Source organism: Pecten maximus, chromosome 8, assembly GCF_902652985.1.
Source record: "Pecten maximus chromosome 8, xPecMax1.1, whole genome shotgun sequence".
Taxonomy (NCBI): Eukaryota; Metazoa; Mollusca; class Bivalvia; order Pectinida; family Pectinidae; genus Pecten; species Pecten maximus.
Window position 1 is genome coordinate 32,610,793 of NC_047022.1, and position 13,423 is coordinate 32,624,215.

Sequence of the window (13,423 nt, forward strand, 5' to 3'; positions counted from 1 at the left end):
GGTTCAAGAAATACCTTGTACACAATCTTTCATTTCAAATGATCAAGTGTGATCTTTTGTGATGAAATTCTTCCAATGACCACCATAATCTTGATGTTATGATGCTAGGTAGTGAATTAAATTAATCTGTTTGGGTGCTAAGGCTGGACATGCACACTCAATCACACATGTACAGAGGGGTTAATTTACCCCTTACCTATCCCCCTGTTCACTTAATTGGAGATAAAATTAATATTAGAATGTCCATTAGGTACCAACAGAATGATTCCAGACGACACAGAATATTCTAAATATAACTTTCTTATGAGCTTATTATTTAACACAATTAATTGTTTAAAAGTAGTCTACTCCTCATGATTGTGTTTAGCTATATATCATCTTGTACACTCGTTAAAAATATCAAAATATTAGCCACACTCGTGAAATATATTCGGTATTACTGAAGACACTGTTAGATATCCTCTATTTATTTTCACAGATAGCATCTAATCTTACCTCTTCTTTTTCAACCTTTGTTCCTCGTCCTCTCTTCTTTGTTGTAATTGGTTCTGAGTCAGACTCTGTAAAAATGCCAGCAATAGGTTTGGTCCTTGTACTTGTGGCTGAACTGTCAGAATCTGACTCTGAAGAGAAGGCCTTCGCTCGCTTGGCAGGCACAATTTGTTCCTCGTCTGTGTCTACTGATGAAACAGCTGTTGACCTTCGTTTTGTTGTCAAAGCCTCAGACTCAGCAGCATCTGTTGAATTCTGTTATGGAACAAAAATTCTTAAGAATTGTGGTATTTTATTTTAGCCATTTCAAAGTGCTATCATTGAGCTCTAGCGCTCTTTACATATGTGTCAAGAACTCAGTATTGATGGTTAAATGGGAAAATATTATAATTAACAGGCACTTATCTCAATACATGTGATGTTTTTTCGTGGAGTTAGGTTGATTTACTTAAAAGTTAAATGTTTGATACTCACCCGTGACGTTCTTGGTGTGGGTTTTGCAGGGCTGGGTTTGGTAGTGGACACCTTTGGTTCTGGTTTGGACTTTGGTTCAATTCTGGATTTCTGTGTTGAAGTGACCCTGGGCGTTGAGGTCACCGTAGGGGATCTAATGGGAGGTCGGGACTTGGAAGCACTTATCGCTTTCTTGGGAGGAGGAGGGGATGGGGGTGCTCTTCTTGCCGCTGCCTAAAATCATTAAATATACTGTCCATGTAATGTTCTTAATTTAACAAAGGACCATAACTTTGTGTGTTGGGAGCACAAGAGTAAATTTCTGTAAACAACATTCTTTAGTCCGCTCATGCATACAGAATTGACAAATTGGCAGGTGAGCTAAAAATCCTACAGCATGGTATCATTTAAGTCTGAAAAGTTGATGAAAATTGATATCCTGACCATCTCACATCAATCTATAACATTTAATACTGATTATCTGATAGATTTGTACCTTTTTGGCTGCTGCCTCTCTTGCTGCCTTAAGTTGAGCTAATCTTTCTTCTTCCTGTCGCTCACGCTCTTCTTCTTTCCTTTTTCTGTCTTCTTCACGTCGTTTCCTGTCTTCCTCCTCTTTCCTCTTTCTATCCATTTCTGCTAGTTGCCTTGATGACATAACCGGTTTGTGTTTCTACAAATAGAGATAAGTCACACTGATGTTATAGTACTGTAGATATGCATCAGTATTACACAGATTTGTGGGGTGGAGGAACAGCACAAATACCACTCACCCTCTCTTCTCCAAGACAGGGTTATGTAATGTATCGTTTACCATATATCTTAATTTGATAACTCAGAAATTACCTGCAGTTGTTTTACTATTTTGATCACATATTAAACAAATAGGGAAAAAATCATAAAAGCAACTTTAATATTTACAAGAGGCCCATGGGCCTTAACGGTCACCTGAGATTTGAAATATTTCAATTAATTTAAATGACCCTTTTTGGCCCCGCCCATCAGCCCCTTGGGGTCAGTCAGGACCAAAATGTGCATACCATTAAGCTGTCATCCCACTCTGATTATGTTAACAAAGTTAGAATTAATTCCAATAGAAATACAACAAATTATAGTCAAAAATGTGATTTCCCTATATAAACTATAGTATAGTTTACCCCCTCCCCAGGGGCAAACTTGAGACCCCTGGGTCATGAAATTCACAATTTTGGTAAAGCACCTTAAGACCCTTCCATCTATGAAGAGTGTTTGATTCCATCATGTCTGAGAGTAGAGAAGAAGATTTTTGAAAGTTAAGTCAATTTGACCCTTTTTAGCCCCGCCTATCAGCCCCTGGGGGTCGTCAGGTCCAACATGTGCATACCATCAAACTGCCATCGCAAGCTGATAATGTGAACTAAGTTAGAATTAATTCCAATAGAAATCCAACAAATGAAAGTCAAAAATTTGATTTCCCTATATAAACTATGGTAAAGTTTACCCCCTCCCCAGGGGCAAACGCGAGACCCCAGGGTCATGAAATTCACAATTTTGGTAAAGCACCTTAAGACCCTTCCATCTATGAAGAGTGTTTGATTCCACCATATCTGAGAGTAGAGAAGAAGATTTTTGAAATTTAAGTCAATTTGACCCTTTTTAGCCCCGCCAATCAGCCCCTGGGGGTCGTCAGGTCCAACATGTGCATGCCATCAAACTGCCATCACAAGCTGATAATGTGAACTAAGTTAGAATTAATTCCAATAGAAATCCAACAAATAAAAGTCAAAAATTTGATTTCCCTATATAAACCATGGTAAAGTTTACCCCCTCCCCAGGGGCAAACGTGAGACCCCAGGGTCATGAAATTCACAATTTTGGTAAAGCACCTTAAGACCCTTCCATCTATGAAGAGTGTTTGATTCCACCATATCTGAGAGTAGAGAAGAAGATTTTTGAAGTTTTAGTCAATTTGACCCTTTTTAGCCCCGCCCCTCAGGCCCCTGGGGGGTGGGGACCATATAATTCACAATTTTGGTTGACCTTTAGCTATAGAAGCTTTCTGCCAAATTTCCTTAAATTTGATTTAGGGGTTTTGGAGAAGAAGTCGAAAATGTATATTGTTTTTCGGACGGACGACGCACGACGACGGATAAAAGGGGATTAGAATAGGTCACTTGAGACTTTGTCTCAGGTGACCTAAAAATATGAAAGTTTGCCACTTTTCAGCATTAAAATGTCGCTATAGAAATCAAAGTTATAGGTATGTCGCACATAAAACTTACCTGCATTTTCTCCAGTTCTTTTGACTTTTTCTTTATAGCCTGCAAAACAAATCAGAATTAATGAATATGAAATAACAATAACACAGCATTATTTTTGTGTTTGTCCTGAGATTGCTTTTAACAATCATTCAACTTAACATTGTGGACAATTATTAAATCTAAGTAATATATTTTTACTTTCATAATATTTTTTTTTTTTTTGGGGGGGGGGGGGGGGGGGGGTAATTTCGCGATTTCGATATGTAAACTATACTCCTCGGGGTAATTTTTGCGATCAATCCACCTTAGTTTGTAGTTCGAGATTATGCAAATTAATATCAAAATAATATGCGCGTAAATCTTCCCCTTGCGTTTTCCACGTTTACAGTATCAGACTGTTCATACAAGAACTTCTTGCAAACAATTTCATCCTCATTTCATTATATGTATGAAGTAGAATTCAGAAAATCCAATATCTCTTCACAGGAGATTTTCATCTTGGGTGAGCTATGTAAAGACCATCGCGAAACTCTTCTCAAGAGATTTTTATCTTGGTGAGCTATATTAAGACCAAGGAGAAACTTTTCACAAGAAATTTTTATCTCGGGTAATATAATTCTTAATCCACATCTCTAGTAAAGTACTCCATGTAATCATTGTTAGATAAACAGTAAAGCCAAAAAGAATGACTTGGTTCTAAGGCCAAATTTTTCAAAGGAGATGCAGCAGGGAGGCATTTTTTTGGGTTTTTTTGTTAAATCAACAAATATCTTGTTAATAAAACATGACTAGTTATTCGTTAACAAGTACAATCAATGATTGCGAAAGCTCACCGGCGGCAGCAATCACACTATGCATTCATTTTTTATGTATGTATAAGCATGTCATTTTGAAATTGTATATCACATAATATTGCTCCTAGACCTCTAATGGATGTATAAACCAAAGTAGAAGGGTGTGGACTTACAAGCTTTCCAAAACTAACCCACAAAAATCTTTAAAGTGGGTTTTTGTGCCAAAAAAAGTCCACTAAATGGTAAAATGACCCAAAAAAATCACAAATTTTTTCTGCATGATTTTGCCACAGCATCACCCCTGGATCTCTAATGAATGTACAAACCAAATTAGAAGGGTGATAGGTGTATACTTTTGGACTTACCCCCAAAACTTTAAAGTGAGTTTTGGTGCCAAAAAAGTTACTTTAAAGTGAGTTTTGGTGCCAAAAAAGTTAAGTCCACAAAATGGTAAAATGCGAAAAAGTCACAATTTTTTTCTGCATGATTTTGCCACAACATCACTCCTAGACCTCTAATGAATGTATAAACCATATTAGAAGGACATGAGGTGTATACCTTTGGACTTACAAGCTTTCCAAAAACTTACCCCAAAAACTTTAAAGTGAGTTTTGGGGTGGGACGCCAGGGTGACAGCATTAGGTCTTGGTTACTCGTAACCGGTGAGCTAAAAACAAACATTTGTTTTTGGTGTCTTCTGCCCAAATGAGTGCTATTCTTTGTGCGATCTTCTGCCATAACATCAGGTAAATAAATCATTATCATTTAAATGCTTGCCTTCATTTGTCCTACATTAAAATGTTTTCATGACTTGGCGACTAACTAGTAAAACCGACCTGCGGGCTGATTTTCAGATTTTAACAGATGGCTGCCGATGTGTTCCCAATTGTTTTATTATCATTTTTAGCATAAATCAGCATCAATGCACCATTTAATGAGGTGTGCGCTTGGCTGAGAACCAATTTTTTTAGCCAAATGTAAACTCTGCAAAGTCACACTGGCTCTCAAGTCATCTTTAGCCAAATGTAAACTCTGCAAAGTCACACTGGCTCTCAGTCATCTTTAGCCAAATGTAAACTCTGTAAAGTCACACTGGCTCTCAGTCATCTTTAGCCAAATGTAAACTGCAAAGTCACACTGGCTCTCAGTCATCTTTAGCCAAATGTAAACTCTGCAAAGTCACACTGGCTCTCGGTCATCTTTAGCCAAATGTAAACTCTGCAAAGTCACACTGGCTCTCGGTCATCTTTAGCCAAATGTAAACTACAAAGTCACACTGGCTCTCTGTCATCTTTAGCCAAATGTAAACTCTGCAAAGTCACACTGGCTCTCAGTCATCTTTAGCCAAATGTAAACTACAAAGTCACACTGGCTCTCGGTCATCTTTAGCCAAATGTAAACTCTGCAATGTCACACTGGCTCTCAGTCATCTTTAGCCAAATGTAAACTACAAAGTCACACTGGCTCTCAGTCATCTTTAGCCAAATGTAAACTACAAAGTCACACTGGCTCTCAGTCATCTTTAGCCAAATGTAAACTACAAAGTCACACTGGCTCTCAGTCATCTTTAGCCAAATGTAAACTCTGCAAAGTCACACTGGCTCTCAGTCATCTTTAGCCAAATGTAAACTACAAAGTCACACTGGCTCTGTCATCTTTAGCCAAATGTAAACTCTGTAAAGTCACACTGGCTCTCAGTCATCTTTAGCCAAATGTAAACTACAAAGTCACACTGGCTCTCAGTCATCTTTAGCCAAATGTAAACTACAAAGTCACACTGGCTCTCAGTCATCTTTAGCCAAATGTAAACTCTGCAAAGTCACACTGGCTCTCAGTCATCTTTAGCCAAATGTAAACTGCAAAGTCACACTGGCTCTCAGTCATCTTTAGCCAAATGTAAACTACAAAGTCACACTGGCTCTCAGTCATCTTTAGCCAAATGTAAACTCTGCAAAGTCACACTGGCTCTCAGTCATCTTTAGCCAAATCTTTAGCCAAATGTAAACTGCAAAGTCACACTGGCTCTCAGTCATCTTTAGCCAAATGTAAACTCTGCAAAGTCACACTGGCTCTCAGTCATCTTTAGCCAAATGTAAACTGCAAAGTCACACTGGCTCTCAGTCATCTTTAGCCAAATGTAAACTCTGCAAAGTCACACTGGCTCTCGGTCATCTTTAGCCAAATGTAAACTACAAAGTCACACTGGCTCTCAGTCATCTTTAGCCAAATGTAAACTCTGTAAAGTCACACTGGCTCTCAGTCATCTTTAGCCAAATGTAAACTGCAAAGTCACACTGGCTCTCAGTCATCTTTAGCCAAATGTAAACTCTGCAAAGTCACACTGGCTCTCAGTCATCTTTAGCCAAATGTAAACTACAAAGTCACACTGGCTCTCAGTCATCTTTAGCCAAATGTAAACTCTGCAAAGTCACACTGGCTCTCAGTCATCTTTAGCCAAATGTAAACTGCAAAGTCACACTGGCTCTCAGTCATCTTTAGCCAAATGTAAACTACAAAGTCACACTGGCTCTCAGTCATCTTTAGCCAAATGTAAACTCTGCAAAGTCACACTGGCTCTCAGTCATCTTTAGCCAAATCTTTAGCCAAATGTAAACTGCAAAGTCACACTGGCTCTCAGTCATCTTTAGCCAAATGTAAACTCTGCAAAGTCACACTGGCTCTCAGTCATCTTTAGCCAAATGTAAACTGCAAAGTCACACTGGCTCTCAGTCATCTTTAGCCAAATGTAAACTCTGCAAAGTCACACTGGCTCTCGGTCATCTTTAGCCAAATGTAAACTACAAAGTCACACTGGCTCTCAGTCATCTTTAGCCAAATGTAAACTCTGTAAAGTCACACTGGCTCTCAGTCATCTTTAGCCAAATGTAAACTCTGCAAAGTCACACTGGCTCTCAGTCATCTTTAGCCAAATGTAAACTCTGCAAAGTCACACTGGCTCTCAGTCATCTTTAGCCAAATGTAAACTGCAAAGTCACACTGGCTCTCAGTCATCTTTAGCCAAATGTAAACTGCAAAGTCACACTGGCTCTCAGTCATCTTTAGCCAAATGTAAACTCTGCAAAGTCACACTGGCTCTCAGTCATCTTTAGCCAAATGTAAACTCTGCAAAGTCACACTGGCTCTCAGTCATCTCTAGCCAAATGTAAACTACAAAGTCACACTGGCTCTGTCATCTTTAGCCAAATGTAAACTCTGCAAAGTCACACTGGCTCTCAGTCATCTTTAGCCAAATGTAAACTCTGCAAAGTCACACTGGCTCTCAGTCATCTTTAGCCAAATGTAAACTCTGCAAAGTCACACTGGCTCTCAGTCATCTTTAGCCAAATGTAAACTCTAAAGTCACACTGGCTCTCAGTCATCTTTAGCCAAATGTAAACTGCAAAGTCACACTGGCTCTCAGTCATCTTTAGCCAAATGTAAACTCTGCAAAGTCACACTGGCTCTGTCATCTTTAGCCAAATGTAAACTCTGCAAAGTCACACTGGCTCTCAGTCATCTTTAGCCAAATGTAAACTACAAAGTCACACTGGCTCTCAGTCATCTTTAGCCAAATGTAAACTCTGCAAAGTCACACTGGCTCTGTCATCTTTAGCCAAATGTAAACTGCAAAGTCACACTGGCTCTCAGTCATCTTTAGCCAAATGTAAACTACAAAGTCACACTGGCTCTCAGTCATCTTTAGCCAAATGTAAACTCTGTAAAGTCACACTGGCTCTCAGTCATCTTTAGCCAAATGTAAACTACAAAGTCACACTGGCTCTCAGTCATCTTTAGCCAAATGTAAACTACAAAGTCACACTGGCTCTCAGTCATCTTTAGCCAAATGTAAACTACAAAGTCACACTGGCTCTCAGTCATCTTTAGCCAAATGTAAACTCTGCAAAGTCACACTGGCTCTCAGTCATCTTTAGCCAAATGTAAACTGCAAAGTCACACTGGCTCTCAGTCATCTTTAGCCAAATGTAAACTCTGCAAAGTCACACTGGCTCTCAGTCATCTCTAGCCAAATGTAAACTACAAAGTCACACTGGCTCTGTCATCTTTAGCCAAATGTAAACTCTGCAAAGTCACACTGGCTCTCAGTCATCTTTAGCCAAATGTAAACTCTGCAAAGTCACACTGGCTCTCAGTCATCTTTAGCCAAATGTAAACTCTGCAAAGTCACACTGGCTCTCAGTCATCTTTAGCCAAATGTAAACTCTAAAGTCACACTGGCTCTCAGTCATCTTTAGCCAAATGTAAACTGCAAAGTCACACTGGCTCTCAGTCATCTTTAGCCAAATGTAAACTCTGCAAAGTCACACTGGCTCTGTCATCTTTAGCCAAATGTAAACTCTGCAAAGTCACACTGGCTCTCAGTCATCTTTAGCCAAATGTAAACTACAAAGTCACACTGGCTCTCAGTCATCTTTAGCCAAATGTAAACTCTGCAAAGTCACACTGGCTCTGTCATCTTTAGCCAAATGTAAACTGCAAAGTCACACTGGCTCTCAGTCATCTTTAGCCAAATGTAAACTACAAAGTCACACTGGCTCTCGGTCATCTTTAGCCAAATGTAAACTCTGCAATGTCACACTGGCTCTCAGTCATCTTTAGCCAAATGTAAACTACAAAGTCACACTGGCTCTCAGTCATCTTTAGCCAAATGTAAACTACAAAGTCACACTGGCTCTCAGTCATCTTTAGCCAAATGTAAACTACAAAGTCACACTGGCTCTCAGTCATCTTTAGCCAAATGTAAACTACAAAGTCACACTGGCTCTCAGTCATCTTTAGCCAAATGTAAACTACAAAGTCACACTGGCTCTCAGTCATCTTTAGCCAAATGTAAACTCTGCAAAGTCACACTGGCTCTCAGTCATCTTTAGCCAAATGTAAACTACAAAGTCACACTGGCTCTCAGTCATCTTTAGCCAAATGTAAACTCTGTAAAGTCACACTGGCTCTCAGTCATCTTTAGCCAAATGTAAACTACAAAGTCACACTGGCTCTCAGTCATCTTTAGCCAAATGTAAACTACAAAGTCACACTGGCTCTCAGTCATCTTTAGCCAAATGTAAACTCTGTAAAGTCACACTGGCTCTCAGTCATCTTTAGCCAAATGTAAACTACAAAGTCACACTGGCTCTCAGTCATCTTTAGCCAAATGTAAACTACAAAGTCACACTGGCTCTCAGTCATCTTTAGCCAAATGTAAACTCTGCAAAGTCACACTGGCTCTCAGTCATCTTTAGCCAAATGTAAACTGCAAAGTCACACTGGCTCTCAGTCATCTTTAGCCAAATGTAAACTACAAAGTCACACTGGCTCTCAGTCATCTTTAGCCAAATGTAAACTCTGCAAAGTCACACTGGCTCTCAGTCATCTTTAGCCAAATGTAAACTCTGCAAAGTCACACTGGCTCTCAGTCATCTTTAGCCAAATGTAAACTGCAAAGTCACACTGGCTCTCAGTCATCTTTAGCCAAATGTAAACTCTGCAAAGTCACACTGGCTCTCAGTCATCTTTAGCCAAATGTAAACTGCAAAGTCACACTGGCTCTCAGTCATCTTTAGCCAAATGTAAACTCTGCAAAGTCACACTGGCTCTCGGTCATCTTTAGCCAAATGTAAACTACAAAGTCACACTGGCTCTCAGTCATCTTTAGCCAAATGTAAACTCTGTAAAGTCACACTGGCTCTCAGTCATCTTTAGCCAAATGTAAACTGCAAAGTCACACTGGCTCTCAGTCATCTTTAGCCAAATGTAAACTACAAAGTCACACTGGCTCTCAGTCATCTTTAGCCAAATGTAAACTCTGTAAAGTCACACTGGCTCTCAGTCATCTTTAGCCAAATGTAAACTGCAAAGTCACACTGGCTCTCAGTCATCTTTAGCCAAATGTAAACTCTGCAAAGTCACACTGGCTCTCAGTCATCTTTAGCCAAATGTAAACTGCAAAGTCACACTGGCTCTCAGTCATCTTTAGCCAAATGTAAACTCTGTAAAGTCACACTGGCTCTCAGTCATCTTTAGCCAAATGTAAACTCTGCAAAGTCACACTGGCTCTCAGTCATCTTTAGCCAAATGTAAACTCTGCAAAGTCACACTGGCTCTCAGTCATCTTTAGCCAAATGTAAACTCTGCAAAGTCACACTGGCTCTCAGTCATCTTTAGCCATTTTACCTCTTCTATGTCCTTCTGTCTCTGGTCCTGAGATTTGACAGGTTTCTTGAATACGCCTTCAGATATATTCATTTTCTGTTCTGCTGATGAACATCTGCAGTATAAACATAATTCTTACATAGTATCTTCAACATCTAACAAAATTTCCTACAGAGAATTCTAAAAGAGTATATTGGGATAACATTCAGAACCTCTAAAACAGACAATGTAAGAATTTTTCATTCATATTTTCATTTAATAATGATGAGCTTGGATACAGATCTTTAAAACTGTGATAGTTTGTCAACATATTTGGAACTCATCACTATTTATTCAAAAACTATTCAATGTTTATCTGATTTTTTTAACAAGAAAAGATGTTCCTTGGAATGGTGTCTTTAACAGCACCAGATATCTAACTTCATTCAAAACTGATCTTGAATTGATGGGACCATGATAATGAAGCAGGCATTCAAATATTAAAAAAAAAAGATATACAAGGGAGATATCATTTAGTGTTAGACAATTTGAGTAATATTAGTTCACAATTTAACCAGGAAAGACTATTTCTACATGTCTAAAACCAAATATTTTACATGGATTAGGAAGGCTAAGTCTAGGTATGGGTCGACGTCATTTATAAACCCTGATTTTTAATGAACAAAGTCTAATTGGTGTGAGGTCATGTCTTCTGTGACCTACCTGTTGTGGGCTACATCTGGGTTGATAGCACACACCCAGTCATCAGGGAAATCCTTTCCGATGTTGTTAGAGGAGAATGGTAATGTACGCCACTTCAGACATAAGTCTGGAACATCAAAACACCTCATATACATCAAACATTACCTTACACAATGACTAACACAACAAGTAAATCTCAATATTTAATAGCTCTACCAACAAAACTTTTTTTTAAATTATGAAAAAACAACATTTTCATTAACTATAGTCAAACCTGTCTATAAAGACCGCCCAAGGGGAGTCAGAAAAACGATCACTATAGACAGGTTGCCTTTATAGACAGGTCAAAATGATTGCACCAATCAGTTTACGTGAAACTGCCATAAATAACTTATCCTTGAACAAGGCATTTAGTAGACCAGTCAGTTTTAACATTTTCAGAAGTAAAATCAATGTATACATTATATATGTATTTTTTAAATATAAATCTGAAGGGTTAAATCTTTATTAAAAAGACTTTTCCACTAAAAACCCAAGAATAAAACATGATTGTGGAGTCCTAGACAAAATATAACTCAAAATTGTCAAATGGATACAAAAGAAACTTTAAAAAAAGATTTTTTCTGAAATATTACTGAATGTATTAATCAAATTATCTCCAATTCTTTCTTAAATTAAAAAAGAAATACACAATAAATAATTAATTTATTATGTTTGTGTTACAACTACGTTAATTATTTTGCGACATAAACTAACTTCTTTAAACCAAAAGATTTTTTTTCTGACCCAAATTCTGACCTGGATATTTGTGGCAGTTTACAACTTTTTATTACCGTAAAAACTTGTGTAATTTGCACAGTTTTTTTGTACTGAAATAAAGTTTAAAGTTGGGGGTGCACAAATTATACAGGAAGAGATGTTTCCAAGTTTTTTTACAGAAAAAAGATAGTCAATTCAAGCGGACATTTATTTCTGTCGTCAATTATCGTATTAAGCTGTATTGGACTAAATAATTAGATTAATTGGACACTTGTGGCGATATATGCAAAAGTGATTACTTAATTTTACTTTTCTTTGAAAGTGTGTGCAAGTTTGAGCTGATAAATGTTCATAATGCTGTGTGCACTGTGGTTACCGTACGTAGCTTTTATACGGTCGATTTAAGAAAAAAATAAACAAGACTTAATTTTGCTATTTCCTCATTACAAATACAAAATAATCAGATTATTTTAATTATCAAGTATTTAATACAATGATTGTAAGCAAAGTTTTGTACTAATCTGTGTTATTGTCATTTTCATACATCATTTTCGGAACCACCTGTACATCGTTTTTGGTCAAAATTTTTCATGTGCAAAATATACGCATAGAAGTTTTTTTTCATTATTTTCAGCCCCAAAAAGTACCTGCCCAAATTACACTGGTGCGCAAACTACACAGGTTTTTACGGTAGTATTGACTTATTAAAGATGGCGGCAGTACAAACGCTAGTGCCGACAGCTACGATTAATAAAGACATGATTGGCTTTCATGTGAGTAAATCTTGTTGACAGATATGACCAGTGATTGTTATAAGTGATGCATCCTAGTTGTAATCACAAAATTAGCTGACCGTGTCAAATGAAGCCACCTATGCACAGTTGTAATGTAATACCGACACGCATGGTGACCCTGACTCCTCTCTCACCGAGCCCCAGGCCAGAGCAGCTACAGTAATTATAGGCTAACAGGTGGTAGGGGTCTTTTGTTTATATAATCAGGCCAGGGTTGTGGTGGTCCTTTGTTATATAATCAGGCCAGGGTCGATGTGTCTGAATTTTCCGGGGATTTTATGAGGGATGACTGCCGAGGGCAGAAGAAGTTTGACTGTATTCAGGAAAGTTTATTTCAAGGATGTTTCGAAAATGGAATCATATAACTAGTGTTACAGACTTTAGCCTCTTGTGTGCATAAACATTTCTATTCCATATCTAATGATTTCCTCATATACTTTGATTAACTTCCAATAAATCTGATAATTTTTGTTTTGAACTCGCCCAAATGGGATTTCTTGTCACTAAGCTTGAGCTCCACTCATAAGGGAATAACCTACCACACTGCAAAGTAACATTGATCTGCATGGCCCTTTTTCTTGCGTACTTGTTGTCTTCAGAGGGAGGATCCTTCCATCTTTGACTGACATATCCAAAGTTCTCCCTGAATATCAAAAGAATATTAGCTATTACCCAGGTGACTCCATACACATTCAGAGAAATAAGATTTCCTTGCAAGTCTTGAACGAATTGCAATTTCTTAAAATCATTCTAGTTTTATGTCTAGAAGTTATCTCCCTTTATTCCTATTTTTTCTTTCTGTTTCATAATTAGACATTCTGTCAGAGTGTATGTATAGAACTAAATTAAACATGAAAATAAAACAGCATTAAGTTTAAAAGAATTCAATATCAATTCATCAATTTTCAGCATTCATTAACTTGATTACAGCAGCTTTGGATGAAACAGAAAAAATTAAATTCTAAATCAGGAAATCTTTGACAAAATGAAAAAGAGACTTTCACTAATAAGTCTGTTAGGAATAATCAATATCCTTAATCTGACT

The 13,423-nt window shown here is 37.8% G+C and overlaps 1 protein-coding gene across 1 annotated transcript in view; it reads right to left on the reverse strand.

Moving 5' to 3' along the window:
• LOC117333233 (ATPase MORC2-like) overlaps positions 1–13,423 on the reverse strand; it is a 75,227-nt gene that overhangs the window by 43,563 nt on the left and 18,241 nt on the right. Inside the window, 7 exon segments of the mRNA XM_033892424.1 lie at positions 496–747; positions 967–1,179; positions 1,442–1,618; positions 3,207–3,245; positions 10,166–10,259; positions 10,847–10,952; positions 12,918–13,021. Of these exon segments, the coding sequence (XP_033748315.1) occupies positions 496–747; positions 967–1,179; positions 1,442–1,618; positions 3,207–3,245; positions 10,166–10,259; positions 10,847–10,952; positions 12,918–13,021 (985 nt within the window).